General features: G+C 31.4%; 1 protein-coding gene across 1 annotated transcript in view; it reads right to left on the bottom strand.

Annotated features, from left to right (window-relative positions):
- Positions 1 to 12,993: 12,993 nt before the first annotated feature.
- Positions 12,994 to 21,353, bottom strand: part of LOC148281563 (calcitonin receptor-like) — a 281,467-nt gene continuing 273,107 nt past the window's right edge. Inside the window, 2 exon segments of the mRNA XM_088226522.1 lie at positions 12,994 to 14,558; positions 20,686 to 20,781. Coding sequence (XP_088082648.1) covers positions 14,445 to 14,558; positions 20,686 to 20,781 — 210 coding nt within the window. The 3' untranslated portion in view covers positions 12,994 to 14,444.

Here is a 21,353-nt window from a genome sequence, read left to right as displayed (position 1 = left end):
ATTCAACACATTTTTAAAAATCGTATTCCTACATAAGTACACCCCTTTGTTGGTGAGACGACTGGAGTTTGACGTTTGCGAAAAGAATGCCATATTTGAAAAAATATATATTTTATGTTTTGGAATTCAACCATAAACAAGTACCTACTTAAATTTAATATTTAAATATTTTCAATTTTTAGTTTTGGAATTTAATCACAAACAAGTACCTAGGTACCTACTTATAAATAAAAAGCATTTTTCCAAGGCAAGCTTACGTTCGGGCAGGACAACGTCTGTCGGGTCAGCTAGTTCAATATAATTAGCTAAATATATTTAAAACTTGCCTTAAATATCATTTAGAAGGACAACAGGGTACACGTATATGTCTGTGTTAAATGTTAAATGTTGCAGATACTTTTTTTCAGATTCTCGAAGTTAAGCTCTCAACCACTTTAAAAGCACTAGTTACTTTGCTTCGAAATACAGTCAACCCTCCTATACGGCGATTAATTTTGACCGCGTTGTACGGAAACCGCGCTATAAGAAACTCGGAATTCATACAAATTAGATTATTCGTATCGAGTCATAAAGATTCCAGGTTGGTAAATTTCAAAAATAACAAAATGTCACGTGAAACAGATCGATTTGTTTTGCATCACAAACACAAATATATAATAATTTCATTCTCAAAGTCAAAGTTTCGAAGGATATGTTTAGTAAGTAAAATTGTAAACAAACGTTATACAAAATGCGATGAATATTTGTTATTTGACATATTTGAGCGCAGGTTTATTAAATATGATAGAGAGTTCATATATTTATTTAATTATTTCACAGTTTTAAAATGTACAGAGGTTCTTTGTTTCAGATCCCGACCAGCAAATTATGCGCTTAGGCAGGACCTCTTTTGAACATGTTTTTTTAAAATTAAATGATGCCTTAAAAATTCAAATAATTATAAAAATTTCAATAAAATAAATATATATTAGAAAACATACCGATAATACTAAAAATTGAAGCAAAAATATAAATTAGAAAATAAACAATGTTTGATTATGTCCAAATGCTTGCAGACTGGCTGGATTTCCTCCCTAGGGAGTTGTTCATATTTAAATTTATTTCAACAGAGAGGGAAAAAGTTTTCGAGAAGAAATTTGGAAGTCTAGGCATTTACAGGGCTTATGACCTGTCATTGGCTGGTTTAAGTGGCCACTTTACACACTGTGTAACATTCACCATTCTGCCCATGTTTGAACATCCACATTTCCTCAACTCTTCCATCTGTTGACTTTTGTGAAGTGAAAGAGCTGAAACCTTTATCACGTGGGTGAGATTCATCCGGCTGAACCAAATCACCTACTAGGCAACGCCTGGAAACAATTTTCCAATTTTTATACTTCTTCTTTTACCAGGTAGTAATTCAACAATGTTTGATTATGTCCAATTGTTTCCAGGCGTTGCCTAGTAGGTGATTTGGTTCAGCCGGATGAATCTCACCCACGTGATAAAGGTTTCAGCTCTTTCACTTCACAAAAGTCAACAGATGGAAGAGTTGAGGAAATGTGGATGTTCAAACATGGGCAGAATGGTGAATGTTACACAGTGTGTAAAGTGGCCACTTAAACCAGCCAATGACAGGTCATAAGCCCTGTAAATGCCTAGACTTCCAAATTTCTTCTCGAAAACTTTTTCCCTCTCTGTTGAAATAAATTTAAATAGAAAATAAACCATTAATGATGAAACATTCATGTATATATGCTAATAATAACAAGAAATATTAATCACAAAGCATAAAAACAATATGTAAATAAAAAAGACAAAGCGATTTTTGATAATTAAAAACAACACAATTTTTCTCAATGCAATAAAATTTTTAAATAAAAAAAAATGTTTCCAACAAATAATTTTAATTGAATACATACACAATATTTCAGTTTGTCGAAATGTTTGTAGACAAAAGACAAATCAACAAATGGAAGAATTGAAGAAATATGGTTGTTCAAACATAAGCAAAATGGTGAATGTTACACAGTGTGTAAAGTGGCCACTTAAACCAGCCAATGACAGGTTATAAGCCCTGTAAATGCCAAGACTTCCATATTCCCTTCTTAAAAGAATACATATACTGTTTGAAGGACGCTTTTCATTCATTCACACCGTCATATATTATTATGTAAACCCTTTTTTTATAAAGAGCTAAAATCTTAATCACTGCATTTTAGTTTTCAAAAGCAGTTTAATTTTTTAACTCTGACAGACCTCTTTAAATGGAGAAATAGAAAAACTTGTCAAGTCGAAAAACGTATTATTTGGAAACCGTGTTTTGAGAATACCGCGTTATGATTATTAGGAGGGTTGACTGTATCCAAAATAACTTTACATTCTTGATGAGCTAGCTGACAGATGTCTTACGCTTAGATCAGCTACATCTACGATTATAGGAAATGTTATTACACGTGTACCTACGCAACCAGCGCAATAAATTCCGTGAACCCGCATTTGCCTTTTGCAATGTTCTCCCAGTAGAAAGGTGAAATTGTGAGCGTTAAGTGATGTTTCGGAAAAATGCTTAAAACCCGCCTGTAGCTCAATCACAAGTAACTATAAACTTGCTTAAAAACATGCTAAGCATTTGAGCGATCACAGTAAACAATAATGAACTTGCTTAAGTTATCGCAGTCATAAGTCAACGCGTGTGTAATCTCTAAGTTGACGGTCGAGTCGGTTTGTTTTTTGTTTTCCTCGTGAATAAATACAGTTCATTGGCAAAAAATCGGTGTTTAGTATAAAAAATAAAACAATATATTGCATTTGCAAAATAATAAGGAGTATCTCATACAAAAAAAAATAATTAATTACAATTACCACGGCAAAATGCTTTTCTTGACATTTGACTTGTCAACCGCTGGCTAAATGTAATAAATAGCGTGATAAATAATAAATAAAAATAGCAGTTTCGGAGTATTTTTCATATTTTCACCGATGAAATTCAAATATGTGATTGCGCAGCAGGATTATACGTCGCAAAACGTAAATATTTTGACATTTAGTATACGGTGTTCCCGGATGTTGCATTGTGATCGCGAATAGAATAAACAACCATGGTGAGAAATTGTTATCACGTCGCTTATTAGCACGTCGATAATTATTTGCGATTGAGCTACTAGACCACGATTACAAACGCTATCGTCACCGGTACATATTGAGGCGGTATAAACTAAGATCGATATTTATGTACGAAAATGTATATAATTGTATGAAAATTCAAAGTATCTTCGTCGGTAACCTATTACTAGCAACTAGCAACTAGCAACCAAGGAATGTTTACAAAAAAAATTGTTAACAAATTTTCATAAAGAAAACTGAATTTTATTGTAAATAAATTTTAATACATATAACTGTAAATAAACCCGTAGCATGTGATGGCCAAATAAATTGTTTTACCGAAAAGTTTTACTTAAATTTTAATTCAATTTCCATTCAATGTTATTATAGAATCACTTTGTAAAGTGCCCTTGAGGAATCTATATTATATTACAAGAACAGGGCTGTAAAATACGATAATTATATTAACTGGAATTATGTAGGTCAAAAACAAACACATTAGCCACAAGCCAGCTGTAAAACAAAAAATAAACTTTCCTTGTAATACCAATTACAACAAAAAATAGAGATGTATCCAGGGAAACCAGCAGTTAGAAAATAAACATATCCCTTTTAAAATTCGGTAGATACAGGAGTAATTATTTACCCCTTTTAACTCTTTGAGGCACAGTTTTTTACTTTAATAAAAAACAATAAATAACTGAATTTATTTTAAATATAATACTTTGTAATTTTTACCACATAAGAGTTTAATACATTTTAAAACAACTAGTTTTTGGTACTCTGAATTACCCATTATCTCTTTATTAAATCCTAATGTGGTAAAATTACAGGGTGTTTCATTTTAAATAAATTCAAAATATTTTTGCAAAAAGTAAATGATGAAACAATAAATAAAACAAGAAATAAATATTTTTTCCATAAATTAGAACAGAAATTTTGAATTTTTATGAAAGGCAATTGTTATACCCTATAGTGGTATGTAAAGATCAATAATAAGACTTGTTGTAGTCGACTGTGGTTTATTCTAAATGCTTATTATATTGTGGTAAGAGAGCGACTGTTTTCTAGGAGAGACAAATCTAGAATGACTTGCCAAGCTGTGTGGGTATGCAGACGACTGTAGATATATTGTTGTCACCAACAATATACCTACATTCCTTAAAGCTGTAATAACAAAAAGTCATGGCATTTACAGGGCTAACGAGCTGGTTTAAATGGCCACCGCGTAACATTCAACATTCTGCCTACGTTTTAATATTCCTTTAACTCTTCAAACTGTTGATGTTTGCGAAGTTAAATAGCTGAAATCTTTGTTGATGCCGTTGAAATTCTGTCTTTTTATATAATTTTGCAATTTTTATACTTCTTTTAGACCAGCTGTAATTATCGACAATATTTTGAGTCTATTCCAATTTTTGTAGACAAGAACTGGATTAAGCAACTTGGGGGCTTGAATAAAACAGACACGATGAACATTTTGTGGAGGGAAATATAGATTAAAATGTCCTACGTATCGATAAGAGTTTCAGCTCTTTAATTTCGCAAAGAATGACATGAAAAAGATCACTGAATATCCGAATCCGTTTTAAGACTAAATGCCTTTCTTTGGATTCACTCATACAAGCGAAAAATATTTGTTGCATTACGAATTGATTTGATTTATTTTTCAATTTAACAAATTCAGCAACATTTAAAACTTTTAATGTGCCTTTCACTGTCACTTTAAGACCCTCCTCATCTTCAACATGGTAGGGACAAGGGGAAGTATAAATAAAATAAATAAATAAATCCATCACTCAGTTCAAACGTCTCTTAGTCGACAGTGATAGGAAATGCTATTATCTACTCTCTGGAGCACCAGGACGCTCCCAGGTGACCCCCAAGGTGCACCCAAAAGCAGCAGACTCACCCACATATCAACAGATGGAAGAATAAAAGGAATGTAGATGTTAAAACGTAGATGGAATTGTGAATGTTACACAGTGTGTTTGGGACTTTTCAATCCAGCCAATGACATGTCATAAGCCTTGTAAATTCCTTGACTTCTATATTTCCTTAATTTAAATGTTTTTCACCCCTGTTGTAATATATAAATAACTTCCAAGGGGGTTGTATTCAGTTCTTGTCTTATAAAAATCGAATTGGCTCAACATATTGTTGATGCAATAATTGAACGTAGTTGTGCAGAAAACAGCCAGTCCACAATTTGAAAAAAAAATGTTTGTGTTATTGGGTGCAGTAAAGTCAATTCTATGCTCTGTTTAAAACAACCAGAACAAAAAAACTGTATTAATCACCTTCTGAAAATGGTGTCGATCACAAAAACAGCATTTCTAAATTTGCAGAAAACACATTCAGCCCTAGAAAAATTAAAAAGTACTTTAAAAATCATAAACATTGGTCAAATACATAATCAGATTCTTGTTTGTTATTTTTTTGAAAATATGAGGTCAGTGTTCATCATTTGTTAAAGTCAAAAACATTCCAACTGTTGTGTAGATTTGATTGTTTGCTCTTTCACAAAAAATATATTATCTCAATGATTTTGATAAACTTATAAATAAAATGATCAATTAAACTTCTTGGTTCAGTTTTACTTTTTTATTAAATCGTTAATTGAATATATAACTACGCTCCGTTTGATTGAATTATTTACGACTAAAATAATATAATTAACTTGAAATTCACTATCAAAATGTAATACTTCATTCCATAAACAAACGTATTATTATTATTATGGATAACTTATACAGTGCCATTTCCGTAATAAAATACCTCAAGGGCGCTTTACATGGTGATTCTATTGTTAAGTTTATTTAATTGAAGCTTTTAAATTTGTAATTTAATTAAAATAATTTATTTTGTTGTCACGTGCTACGGATTTATTCAAATGATTTAGAGAACAAGTGGGTTTTAAGTTTTTTCCAAAACATCACTTCACTTTCACAGCCTCGCATCTCTGCTGGGAGAGCATTCCATGCCATAGGGCCTGCGACCGCAAATGCGCGCTCACCAAATTTAGTGCGCTGTTTGCGTAGAGGTATAATAACTTTAACTCTCGCCGTAGACGTAGCTGATCTAAGCGTGAGACGCCTGTCAGCTAGTTCATCTGGAATGCATAGTTCCTTAAGATATTCCGGAGAAGAGTTGTGCAGTGATTTATACATAAGCCAACAGAGTTTGTATTCGACCCTCTGTGGAAAACGTAGCCAGTGTAGTTCCCGAAGTAGTGGAGTGATATGACTGAACTTAGAGATTCCGAAAATAAGTCTCGCTGCGGCATTCAATACAGATTGTAGGCGAGTCATTTTGTTCATTGGTAGACCTGCATAGATACCATTACAATAATCGACTCTAGACACTACAAACGCATTTATTAATTGACGGGCGGCATCAACCGGCAAATTTTTTCGTATGCATTTAATTTGTCTCAGCTGGTGAAAGCATGAACTTATCGTTCTACTAATTTGAGCGTCAAGAGATAGGTCAGAATTGAGTAAAACTCCCAGTAGTTTAACGGTGGGCAAAGGTAAATATTTCGTCATTCATGTATAGGTATGTAAACTTCCATGTCAAAAAATCAAAGTATTGTGCCACTGTTAAAATGCGTATTTCCCACTTCGTTGTAATTCGCCATGTGTTCTTTTCCCACATTTTAAATAATAAAAGCTTAATCGCATTTTCGGTCCAAAAACTCCCAAAAATTAACTGTTCAAATCAGTTGTAAATATTTATGTTTTCTGTCTTCTGTTAAAATACTTATTTGATCTTATCTCCAAAATATGTTAAGAATAGTATAAAAGCTATAAACAATTCACCAGTCTTAAAGATGCCTACTTAGGGGAAAGCGCTCGTTGGTCAAAATAATAAATAAGTAAAACTAAACCAAGAAGTTTTATTACTAACTTCATTTATAATTTTATCAAAATCATTAACTATGGAGTTTTATCAAGAAATATAAAAAAAAAACATCAATATTATTGCTTTTATCTCAGTTTCACTTTTCAATGGCTGGCTGCTTTTTGCATAACAACGTTCAATTGTTTTTTCATGTGGAGTGAATTAAAAAAAAAATGAATATAAATAGCTTTTTTTTAGTGGTATTAATTTCATTATTACTATGCCAGTAAGGAAATGAACAACTCTTTAAAACGATCAGAGACTAGTGACTTATGTTAGCGTGGATGTAATATCTATATTCCATTATTTATTTATTTTATTTTATTTAAAACTTCAAGTACAAATAAAAAGTACTTTGGCGGACTTATTGCTAAAAGCAATATCTTCCAAGCAACCAAAAAACAGACTGGTCAAAATAAGAGATTGGTTAAAATTTTGGCTAATAAAACCATGAATATATATCAAAAGATACATACATATTACAATATTTGAGTTTGTCCAAATGTTCGTAGACAAAAGACCATATTCCATATTTAAGGTATTCTTTATCCCTGTTGTAATTTGTTAATCTTAATGACTCCCAAGGGGGTGAAATCCAGTCTTTTGTCTACGAACATTTGGACAAACTCAAATATTGTAATGAAACCAACTGGTCCAAGAAGAAGTTTAAAAATTGAAAAATTGTTTTCAGGCGTTGCCTAGTATGTGAAATAATTCAGTCACATGAATCTCTTCACAACAATAAAGGTTTCAGCTCTTGGACTTCACTAAAATCAACAGATGGAAGAATTGAAGAAACATGGATGTTCAAACATAGGCAAAGTGGTGAATGTTACAAAGTGTGTAATGTGACCACTTAAACCAGCCAATGACAGGTCATAAGCCCTGTAAATGCCTTGACTTCCATATTCCCTTATTTAAAGTATTCTCCATCCCTGTTGTAATTTGTTAATCTTAATGACCCCCGAGGGGGTGAAATCCAGTCTTTTGTCTATGAACATTTGGACAAACTCAAATATTGTAATGAAACCAACTGGTCCAAGAAGAAGTTTAAAAATTGAAAAATTGTTTTCAGGCGTTGCCTAGTATGTGAAATAATTCAGTCAGATGAATCTCTTCACAACAATAAAAGTTTCAACTCTTTGACTTCACCAAAATCAACAGATGGAAGAATTGAAGAAATATGGATGTTCAAACATAGGCAAAATGGTGAATGTTACACAGTGTGTAAAGTGGCCACTTAAACCAGCCAATAACAGGTCATAAACCCTGTAAATGCCTTGACTTCCATATTCCCTTATTTAAGGTATTCTCCATCCCTGTTGTAATTTGTTAATCTTAATGACCCCCGAGGGGGTGAAATCCAGTCTTTTGTCTATGAACATTTAGACAAACTCAAATATTGTAATTTTAGAATCGTTCAGACGTAATAGCATTTCTTTGTGGCTTTGTATCTTCTCTACATTGATGTTTTTCCGGTTTGATCGAAAATTTTTGAATAAAGGGATAACGGGACTTGTAGTGACTTGGCTGATTTTGGCCTCGAACACAGCTTTTAGTACCAATTCGTAGATGTGATGGCGGCAAGCAAAAATCAACATTTCTTTGTTCAATTTCTGTTCAAAAAGCACACATGCACCATTAATTCGGCCTGTGTTAGAAGCAATCACAACAGAGGATCTGTGCTTTATCTTCATGATTCCAATCAACAATAGCATTCCAAACTGCTTGTGCCTGTTCGCTTCCCGATGAGTTTTCTAATTTTGGCACAGCAATAAGTTGTTCTTTATAATCGTATGAAATAACGATTGGTAGACGCTTCTCTTTAGATTTGCGTACATCTAAAGCCGGCAACAGTTTTCCATCCCAGTGGACAGTTACAGTATCTGGTACATCGTTTTGAAAATTAAGTTTTATAGCTTCAGCGCGCTGTTTTCGCTTTTCTGTACGAATTCTTTGGATGGAGGACTTGCTTATAGGAAGTTCATCAGTGTTGTAGCCAAGTGCTTCAATAGTTGCTTCAATAATAAACACAGAATCTCTCATACTTAACTGACACCTGTCTAATGCCGCTACCAGTTTCGGAGTAACAAAAATTTTCTTCACAGAAGTTTTTATAGTATCGGGCTGTTTCCTCTCAATTGGAATGGACAAATCTTCTTGTAAGTCCGTTATTTCAGAATCAGAAGATGAAATTTCTTGTAATGGCTCATGAGAAGACGTAGAGGGTGTTATGGGTGCCAAATAAGTGGCCAGCCGCTTTTGCTCCTGGATATTTCTAAGACTCGCCTTTTCCTCCTTTTCTGTCAATTTTTTGTCCACTTCAGCTAAATGACCGGGTCATCTTGGCTCTCTCGGCTTTTGTAAGAAAATGTTATCTTTATTAATTGAAGCGCATTGACATGTGCAACATCAAACAAATTTTTGTATTTGTAACAAACTCTTGTCGATGCTGCTCAAACACATCTTGAGTTTGGTTTGCATCTTTTTGCAAATTTTTCCGATCTTGGTATAAGGCTACAAGTTTTTTAACACAGTGAGGTAAAGATTTAGTCGGTGTACGTGCCTTTTCCTAATAAATAATGCACTCACGAATAGTAAGATTTGCACTTTCATTGACGCTTAAATTGACTTTGCGAATTTTATAAAATAAAACCGCCAGCACTTGTCCATTACAGGCAAGTATAGAACCTGTAATTTGATGTTTTATATCCCCAACCAAAAATATTTCCTTTTTAGAACTGCGTAACTCCACAGACATGTTGACACAACGAAAATAATGCGTTTACCAATAAAAACAAACACGATATAACAAGAACATTAATACTTAGTTTGCGCGCGCCGTACTATGTAAGTTCTGACAAGTTCCGATGCAAGTCGGCACGGGTTGCCGTGATTCAATTTACGTGAAATTTTATTTATAAGTGTTTTGACATCATTCAAACAAAATTACAGGGTATGCATTGAAAAATAATACTTCAATTTTTCTGGGACACCCTAACCTACATGTATGCATGGTTTTTTTAAATATAAATTTTAGCGTTTAATATAATTTACCCAAATATTTCGATTTAAGTGGCTGTTTTCAACGAATTGTAAATAACTCACTAATATAAAATGGATACCAAATTGGGGTAGAGTGTGGTTTGAACCTCGGAACTCTGATCCATGAGAACACAACATTAGCCACGGAACCACAACCCGATTCCTTCTGACTTAAAAAAATGTTTCGTTAATTTCACATTAAAGTAAACTTATTGATTTTTTTTAAATTACAGTAATAATATACGATTAACGTTCTTAAATTCTCACGGCCTTTCAAATACGTGTGACGTTTTTCTGGGTCGGTAAGAAGGAAAAAAATATTTTTACTTAAACGGAAAATATATATACAGAAGGGTCTCAATAGTTCGAACCCCAGCTAATCCTAACGCCTTAATAATTCGAACAACCCCTTACCCCTTTAAAGCCTCTGTGGCCATTGTTACTTGAATCAGAAGAATACGTGCTTCTCATATAAGTTTTATAAGAGTTCACGACTGTTTTATAGACAGGAAATATTTGGATAAAATAGATAGTTTACGATGATTTTTATCAATCGTTCGCCTTGTTTTTATCTTGATTATAGGTTCTTCAACTCAACATGAAACACTTGTATAAAAATGAATATAACAAGTAAATCATGTTAACGTGTTCTTGTGAACGTAGTAAAACATTTGTAATCATCATAAATGAAAGCTTATCTTCTTGATTTATTGGAGTTGCGCAAGCTTTTACGATGCGAAAATAAAATATTTATTATGTTATGAAATCAATTCATATCTTAGTTTGAAACACGATAAAAATGGTATTATTTTACTTAAAACGAAAAATATTTCATTGTTTATTCAAACCTAAAGGATTTTTGATTTGGTTTACCATAAAAATAAATATACGCAATCTTTAATGCACTGTAATAGACCAACAGGCATATTGACATATAAAACTCAGGTTTAAGATAAACAACATTTAGTTTTTTATATCTTACTGAAAATCGAATCCCAAATAACGGATAATGCTTCAAAATGTAAACCAAAAACTTTTGTCAATTAAAAATAACATTACTTATTAATACTTGAAATAAATTGATATAAAAAAAAAAGTAACATAAACATTTTTAACAATCAGCTGATTAATTTATTCTCTATCACCTGTTTTCCATTTGATAATTAAGTGTTTTGTAACTAGATTAAAAAAAAAACAGCTTTTTAATTTGTAGGTGCGAGTACTAAATAATGTAAACAATTAATGTCAAATAATATTGAGATACAGACAAATAAGGGAATTTCCACTCGGGAGAAATATTGGATTTAACATACTGTACCTACATATAAAGGATTTTTTAGTGTTTACAAAAGCCCTAATAATCAAGAATATAATTCGTAAATTTCATGCAAAATTCACTAAATCAAAAACGGCATTTTAGTAAGTTGGCAATGAATTTAGGAGTCATGAATTTATTTTCTTAACTCTCTTGTGTTGAATTTTCGCCCCTTTTCTATGTCAGCTGACAAATGATTCTAAGATTTATGAAAAATAGATTTTTAGGCGTATTTATTGAGGTGTTTTTGCACTTACGCACAATGCATCGGAAAACATTGTTTAACAGATAAATCAAAGCTCAAAACAGTGTTTGATAAAAGCCAAGTGACAATTACGGTACAGTGTAAACAAACAACCCATAGAAATACGTAGCTATTATAGTAGAGATTAGCTACCGACAAATGGGGTAACATTTAAATCGTGAGATAACTTTGATCAGCGAATGACAATTGACAAATGACAATTGTACAAGGCTAATTAACCTACCGCATGTTTTTTTAAATTACAACAAATTTCAACAATTGTTTTTAAATTAGTGTAAATGGACATGGATAAAAAGTACTTTATAATCTAGCATCAAATATACAAATATTAGCAACAAATATACACTAACAAGTATGAATTATATTTAAGGGCTATTTGCACGGAAAAAATAACGGAATCCAGGACCTCAATTATGGGAGAAGAACGCGTCAACTAAAATAACGCAGGCGGACTTATCTCAACTCGGTGTGCTTACACAGTATTTTTGCCTGAGAGCAGCCATCGAGTCGAAACACTCGTCCAGGGATCTGGTTCTATTTCTCACAGAGTTGTATTCTTCATCCGCCTGGACTGAATGGCGTAAAATTAAATGTCATTTTTCTAAAAAATGGGTGGGATTTGTAGTTTTAGCTTATTTTAATAGACGCAATTATTTTTTCACATTTTTACGAATACATAACAAATATTAAATTTTCATATTTTTAACTAAACTTTTTTTAGTGGTTTTCTATTGATGATTTTATGAAAAAAAAAAACCATTGCAAACTTTTGATTAATAGATGTCCAGTTTTTGTACATTACGAACTTCGATCGAACATTGAAAATTATTTGCAAAGTAAGTACTGACCCCATTTACTTTTTTACGATTTATTTTGTAAATCTTTTCTGAGATATTTATTTTCATTAAGTTAGGGTAATTGCGAGCAAACCTCCGTAAACAAACTGCCTTGATAATTAAGCTCGCGAAGCTTCGAAACCGGTCGGTAAAAAAATATAAAACAAGTGGTTAAAAAAGTTGTTTTATTTTAATTTTAATTTTAATTTGGCATGAATAAAGATTAAAATAGAATTATTGTTAGTATAAAGTTGTTAATCGGCTTAATGGTGCAATGGTAAGAGCGTTTGCCTACCATGCAAGGGGTCTCAGGTTCGATTCCTGACATGATTGAAATACAATATTATTTATTATTTATAAGGGTGTTTTAAAATAAAATTTCCTGGACTGCTAAAGAAGCGTAAGACCAATCATCTTGCTTTCATGTAACAAGAATGATCATGATACACTGCGATTGATGTGTCAATGCAGCGCCTTATGCACTATTAGGTGCAGAAAGGTAATGAAGAAGTTGTGAGTATATTATGTATAAATAATAAAAATTTTGTTTTTTTTTTTTTAATATGTATTGTGTAAATATACCTTAAATCCATTTATAAGGTTAAAAATGGTTTTATTTATCTTTAAATTATTTTTTAAAACAAGTTTTTACCTCTCCCAATCACAGTTGTTTTGAAGCAACGGCACACAACTACTTAACTGTTCGTGAAGAAAGTATTTGGAAAGTTTTCTAATAATGCCAGTACCTACACCTAATTGTTGGCTATTATTTAAATAAGTAAAACAATATGCGCATTAAAAACGGTTAAAATTGATTTATATTTCAATATGAAAAAAAATATTTCTCTCTAAGTTTACTTTAAATGTGTTAATTTTAACATAAAATCGCCACCCAGAATTCCGAATATTTATTTATGTATTTTACGATTGATTTAAACGCGATAGTCATACTGTTTCTTAAATATTAAACATTCAACTATTATTTATTTCACTTTAGTAAAAGTCATAACACCAATGTTTCACTATACACTCATTGTTTTAAGTTTTAACACAAGAGGATAATTCCGAAGAAAAAATATAAGGAGGTTGTGTCAAAGTTTTGTCCTCAAGCAAACCGTTTTTATCAGAAGACCTAGTCTTGCTTTTAGATGATAAAACATTTGCCACTCGCTTTGAAGATCTAGTCGAGATTCAAACCAAAGAAGCGCGTCACAACATACATATACACATGGCAGTGAGGTAACACTGAATCACTGGAGCACTCGCCCCTTACTCAAAAGCTTTTTAAAAACCTAGAAAAGATTCGAAAAAAGTGTACAAATCAAAACTTGCATTTATTACCTTATTATTACAAACAAAGGTTGCAGTAAGGTCAGGAGCATAGCAAAATATTAAAGCACTCGCCTTTTTTCCTAAAGCTCAGATTCAGTGTGAAAGAGCTCGTCACAGGAGAGATATACACAGTGACAGTCATGTCGGGAGTTAAGAGGCACTAAAGTACTCACGTTTTATTATATACGCATTCACAGATGTAGAAAAAATGCCCGAGATGATAGATATATGTATGTACTTACGGTCGCAGTAATGTTGAGAGCTAAGTAAGCACTAAAGAATTCACCCTTTGTCTTTTTTAAAGATTTAGGTGAGATCAAAAGAAAAGGACTCTTTGTAACAAATAAACACGGTAGCAGTCACGTTATTAAAGCGCTTGCCCCGAATTTGATAGACTGGATTTTCGCAGTCAAATTGAGAGTTTATGAAGCACTAAAGCACTAGAAACTAGTACAGATTTAAATAAAGAAGGTCCGGCACAATAAATATACACAGTCGCAGTCATGTCGGAATCTACGAGGCACTGGATAGCATTGACCCATATTTGAGAGCACTGGCCCTTATTAAGCAAGCAGCGGTCTCAGCAGATCCTCGTTTCGACGTCCGTCTTGAAGGTGACTATCTGGACCCGGTGTTGACCCAGGGCCTCCGGTTCCCCGAGTTAGAGAAGCTCGTCCCTGAGGTCTCCCCCGTTGGATGCGCGGCATGCGACACCCCTGGCCTGCAGTCAGACCTTTTCCTCCCCGCCCAGGGCATGGGGGGTGGATCGCACAAACTGAAAGAAAAAAAATCTTTAGAGTCATCACTTAAAGAGATGCGTTGTTAAATCGGGCTTTCAATTTTAGAATTCAAAACTGGCATTGACAATTAACCTTATTCTCATCATGTTCCTATCCCCACCCTTTAGTACCCATTGGTACACTAAAAGCAGCTGTGTACATATGTACAGGAGGTACAAAAAAACCTTAAGTACATTTTATTTTATTAATTTTTATTTATTACTTACATACAATATTACATTTTTATTATGTTTTAAAACATTTTTAAAATGACTTTTTTTACGGGACTCACCAAGCCAATTAATATGGCTTGTCGGTAAAGATCCTTTACATTAAATCATATGATAACACTACAGAGTTGTTCAATAATAATTACTACTAACTTAAAAAAAGTACATATGATTTATGTTTTCAAATAATATTTAGAAAAAAAAAGAAGCTAAAAATAAGTTAATGATATCGCAATTATAAGATAAATACAAAACTGGAGTGCCAAAATTTAAAACAGAAGTGTGTACATATAGGCACAAAGCATTTTATTAAAACATTATTTCTTAACATATCTATATCTATATCTATATCTATATCTATATCTATATCTATATCTATATCTATATCTATATCTATATCTATATCTATATCTATATCTATATCTATATCTATATCTATATCTATATCTATATCTATATCTATATCTATATCTATATCTATATCTATATCTATATCTATATCTATATCTATATCTATATCTATATATATATCTATATCTATATCTGTGTATCTATCCGTCTCACACATTAGTAAAAGTGGCTCCACTATGTGTCTCGCTCACATTTCGTAAAATGACTCTCTCCTTCTCTGACATATTAGTAAAAGTGGTATATCTATATCTTTATCTATATCTATATCTATATCTATATCTATATCTATATCTATATCCATATCTATATCTATATCTATATCCATATCTATATCCATATCTATATCTATATCTATATCTATATCTATATCTATATCTATATCTATATCTATATCTATATCTATATCTATATCTATATCTATATCTATATCTATATCTATATCTATATCTATATCTATATCTATATCTATATCTATATCTATATCTATATCTATATCTATATCTATATCTATATCTATATCTATATCTATATCTATATCTATATCTATATCTATATCTATATCTATATCTATATCTATATCTATATCTATATCTATATCTATATCTATATCTATATCTATATCTATATCTATATCTATATCTATATCTATATCTATATCTATATCTATATCTATATCTATATCTATATCTATATCTGTGTATCTATCCGTCTCACACATTAGTAAAAGTGGCTCCACTATGTGTCTCGCTCACATTTCGTAAAATGACTCTCTCCTTCTCTGACATATTAGTAAAAGTGGCGTCACTATCTGTCTCGCTCACACTTTGTAAAATGACTCTTAGTCTCTCGGAAACAAATGCTTAAAACTGGGCTTCATTATAAAAAAAATGTTCACACCTAATTTAAGAAATAATCAAGCAAGTGTTCTACCATTTTGGAATCCTTATTAAATGCGCCAACTTTCAAAGTCACTTGCCAAATTAGCGTAGTACATTTTTTTTCAGTACAGTCAGTTAAAATTGGGAGTAGTGTTGATTTCGAATACTTGGTTGGGCAAAAAGTAACATTTTCTTCCAAGCTGGAGTAGTTAGCTTTAAACTTTGGACCACAGTTTAAAGAAACATTATTCAAAATCACATAATAAATAAAAAAATAAAATAAAATAGAGATTTGTTGTAACGGGAGTTAAAAGACCATCACAGGGTGTCGATTTTCTCTTTTTTTTTTTAAATGCCTATAATTAAAACAATACAAGATTAAGATTTTTTTCACATTTTTCTCACAACTAGCATGACTTGTTCAATCATCCGTTTCCGGCTTGACGTCGAATTCTGGGACACTCTGTATAAACTCCTGATAGCCAGTCTATTATTTTGCCCTTGTCACTTTTGGTATAATTTATGACTTTTGGTATTTGGTATTTTGTCATGACATATGTATTTATTTATTTACGGTTCCATGAACCTTTTACAGAATTACAATAAAACCAGTAAAAAAAAATACAACAAATAATAGCATAATATTAAAAAAAGAATAAAAACATCGAGAAAAGTATACAATGGTAAACAGTGTTTATATATAAAAAAAGGAATATTACATCTGTAATAAATATAAATATTTACCTCTATAATAGAAAATAGCAGTTTTTAAAAAAAGAGGAAGAGAAGAAAGAAAAAAAAAAGTGTTTTAAAAGGAAAGTTCAAAAGTTTACTTCATGGTTTAAATAAATATTTATAGTAAACAATTTTTTTTTTAATATACACACAAGAGTAAAGAGTTAAAACAAAAGTGACGAACTCATAATTATTTGAGTTTTTGATTGTTAATTATTTTTCAAAACACAGAACTTGATCATCAGCGGCGTGGAATAAAATAAATCTAAATCATCAGTGTATTGATTTGCAAGCCACTGAATGCGAATAATCGGTGAATTCAATGAATAATTAGTACCATGATGATGACTGCAAAACTAAAAATTAAGTCTCGTTGGTCTATGTGGAATACGAAAGTTTATTAGTTAACAGTTCGGGGCAATCAATTTTATTATTTAATAATTTATAAAAAAAACAAGAGGTCATTTATTGTCCTCCTGCTTGACAGTTATGGTAAATTTAAATCTGTCATCAGGGATTTATTTCTTTCTGATATAGGTACACCTAATTTAAATTGAATTTATCTTAAAAACTTTCTCTGTACGCGTTCAAGATCATATGAGTTGCAGTAATAAACAGGACTCCAAACTGCAGATGCATACTCTAGCTGTGATCTTACAATATGTATGTTTGTATGCATGGTAAAAAGGCACATAAAGAAATAAACGCACATGCGTCATACAAATTGTCAATTTGTTGGCATTTGCACAAGCAGTGACGCTGCGGCTACTCATGCAAACCAAACGCTCTTTTATAGAAGTCACGGTTTCGGCTCTTTCTCATATAGAAGTTTGGAAATAACGACTCTCTTATGCATAGTTTTTTTTACTCGATTTTAAAAAAAATTTCGGGGGTAAAAATATGGAACATAAAGCCAGCTCTTTTTTAAAGAGGTTTTTTTTATGTCCAGGTCACTTATTTTATTTTATTTTATTTTTTTATTTTATTGAAATAAACGGCACTTAGTGCCTTTTACATATTAGTTACAAATACAATTAAATATACATACATGTAAGCATAATTATAAGTAATACAGAGCATTTAAAACAATATGATTAATTTAGAAAGTCTAAGAAATATAAACTATATAAAATAATAAAATATTACCAGTTGTAGAATTATGGATAAAAAAAGATAATTTGGTATTAGAAATACTTTGAACCAATTAAAAAAATAACTAAGAAGCAAATTTTGAATAACATAAAAAAAAAAAATATGTATATGTATTATTATTGAAAACTAATATTTAGGTAAATAGTATATGTTTATGTATAAAAATATATAATGATGTAAAAAAAATGTCAAAGAGAAATATTTTTTACTTATAAATTAATTAAGAAAAGAAACGAAAAAAGAAAAAAAAAACACTAATAAAGAAGTTTAAAACAATTTTTTAACAAAAGTAACAAATAGTTACCTAGAATTATTACCAATAAAATAAAGAAGAAGAGGCGTTCTAAATGTAATAAATTTCAAAAATTTCAAAAATTTCACATATATCCATATATTCAAAAATTTCAAAAATTTCACTTATATCCATATATAAACCATTGTAACATTGTAACTGCCAGAATTCGAACTAAGAACCACGAGCATAGTAAGCAATCGCTCCAACCACTACATTACGAGGCGGATTTATCTCCGCTCGATTAATTCTTTCAGGATTTTAGTCCAGAAGTGGCCATCGAGCCGAGAACGCCCGTCTAGAGTTTTGAGAAACGAAAATAGATCCACGACAATAAAAAATAAAGTCCCTTTTAAATTCATAAAGCTATATTCAATTTCCATTCTCAATTATGGTTTATTTTCTTTTCTGTTTCTTGGAAAATAAAAATTAGGGCTTTCTTTGAAACTGCTTTTCATTTATATCGTTCTAAATCCATAATTATGTCTACCTAACGAACTCACCGAGGTAAAATAAAACCTATCTAAATACGAAAACAATTAGGCATAAGATTATTTGAACATAATTTTGCAGAAAGCAGCCAGGCCACAATATTGTAAAAAATATATATTAAAAAACAAAAAAAATAATTTAAAGGAGTATTTGCGTTCTTTTGATTTATTCAAATATTTAATTTTGAGGGCCATTTTCAACAACTTGAAAATAACTCACTTAGAAAATGGGATCATGTTGGAGTAGAGTGGGATCCGAACCACGGACCTTTGAGCCGTGAGTCCGAGACACTAGCCACGAGACCACAAATGAAGGTTTTATCAAATCCTGGAAGGGCGATTCCATGTTCCGTTTTAAACAGCCATGACGCTTCCATACAAAAAACTATAGCCATTATCTTCTGGAAATTTCATGATGTCAAAATGTCATTAAAAAAAATCACCTTATAGGTTTCATTCAATATTAGATGCCGCTGTTTTCTGCAAAATTCTTATTTTATGTTGTGTGGCCAGCCAGACTTCGTCTACCATTATTGGGGTCCTGCACTCAATTCATGGCAAAGTGGACGGGAAATATTGATCTTAGAGGCGTTTGCCTACCTCGGGTTTGATTCTCGACATGGTTGACATGAAATATTTATTTATAGAGGTGCTTTTACACTAGAATATTTCATAGTCCCTGGACTGGTACCTGAAGCGTATAACTGATCATCCTACCTTCATGTAACAAAAGTGTAAAAAAGTGTAAAAAATTGACTTTTTCAAAAACTTCAAGCTATGGTTAAGGGCCAAAAGTAGTATTAAATATATTTTTTTAATATTTTTTTATTCCGAGTATTCCAAAAGACAAAATTCGGAACAAATATATATTGGCTCATAATATACGTTTATAATTTTTCCTTTCCAAAAATGTTTTTTTTTGTAATCGAACATGTTTTTAAATTTTTATTCTTACTTTTAATTACTTTTTTCCCATAATATTATTTCCATTTATGTAAATACTAACAAGAAACTGTAAACATAACTTTTTTAGTTTGATTTAATTTTTTAAACTACTTTTATATATGTTTTTTCCTCTTACAATATAACGTGAAAAATAACCTAACCTTTTACTAACTAGAGCCTTACTAGATATAACCTATTTTAAGGCAAACATTTTTATGCAAAATTAAACAGTAACATGACTACCAACTAGTTAATTTTAAAGGAAGTTTTCCAATTTTTCTGTACCTAAATCCAGTGACTATTTAAAAAAAAAAAATTAAATGAGTTTGAGTCATGGTTTTGTAATCAATTGGGTAGCAAATTTAATATTTTGGGGCCCAGAAACCTAAAATTTCTTTGCCCGAATTCAGAGTTTGCGGTAGACCCCATGACCCATCCTTTAGTTTGACTTCTGATAGTGTAGGAGATACATTTTTTTTTCTTATACAATCTATTTTCATATGTTTAGTTAATTTTAAAACTGTTACTTTTTTTTAAAAAAACGCTCTTGTGCTTGGAGTCATATAATTATTTATATAAGTTATTATAATTGATAATTATTTGAGAATGTCGATTGGTCAAATCTGCGGGCAGTAGCAAAACGTTTCAATCAGCTTTCCGGTACTTGAAAAATAATGAGTTTAATTTTAGAAAGTGTTTTAGTTAATTTTGCATGCAATAAAACGTTCCAATCTGCTTGTTAGCGCTTGAAAAAAGAAAAGTCTATTTTACCATGTTTCAGTACTCGGTTTAGTTTAGTTAAAGAAGAAGAAGAACTAGGTTTTAAGGATGCTTTCGTGCTGTTTGACCGTAAGCCTGCGTGGAGTAACAAAGCGTTCCAATCTGCGTTTCGGCACTTGAAAGGGATGAATTTTGGTTAAGTTAGTGATGGTTTGATGGCTAGGTAGTGTGTAGAGTATACAATACCGAATACAGCAGAGTATACGAACATTTTTAGCACGTACCGAGACCGTTGTGGCAGTGCAAGAGTTGGCCCGAGGTCTGAACATTGTTGTGCGCCACTTCCTCTTTACCTGGGCTATCACCTGGAAACAGAAACATACATTTATTTATATACGTCTACAATTTATTAACAATACCTTTAATGGCATAAAAACTTGTATTTAAATATGAGTTACCAATTGAAAATAGTTTATACACTTCCATTTATTTATCAGACCAATTAGATGCCTAATTCTAAAAAAATGCCCAAAACCAATTTTATCGGTTTTGAGTTGGCAACACTATCGTGTAAAGCATTTTGTGAACTATACATTTACCTAGCTATTTTTTTGTAAAGAACACTCATATCGAATTTTGTATTTGAAAAGTGATTTAAAAAATATTATTTCAATTTCAAAAAATCTCTAAGCACTAAAAAAAAATCTTGGTCCTAGAGTTTTTTCCCTGAGAAAAAATTCCTTAATCCTTTAAATACTTTTTAAAAATCCCCAAGTCCTTACGTTAGGCTTAAGTCCACTTTTTACAAGCAATAATATTGTCACTAAAAATGTAACAATTTTGCATTTTTTTATCTTTTAAGATAAATTTTAATAAAGAAAAAAAAACTTTATAATGTGTATTTTCAATTTTCCGAAATTCTACCACTTGACATTTC

The sequence above is a fragment of the Micrasema longulum genome, unplaced genomic scaffold, assembly GCF_059751315.1.
Source record: "Micrasema longulum isolate JH-2025_06_02 unplaced genomic scaffold, ASM5975131v1 h1tg000436l, whole genome shotgun sequence".
NCBI classification, from domain to species: domain Eukaryota; kingdom Metazoa; phylum Arthropoda; class Insecta; order Trichoptera; family Brachycentridae; genus Micrasema; species Micrasema longulum.
This window is presented reverse-complemented; position numbering and strand designations above follow the sequence as displayed.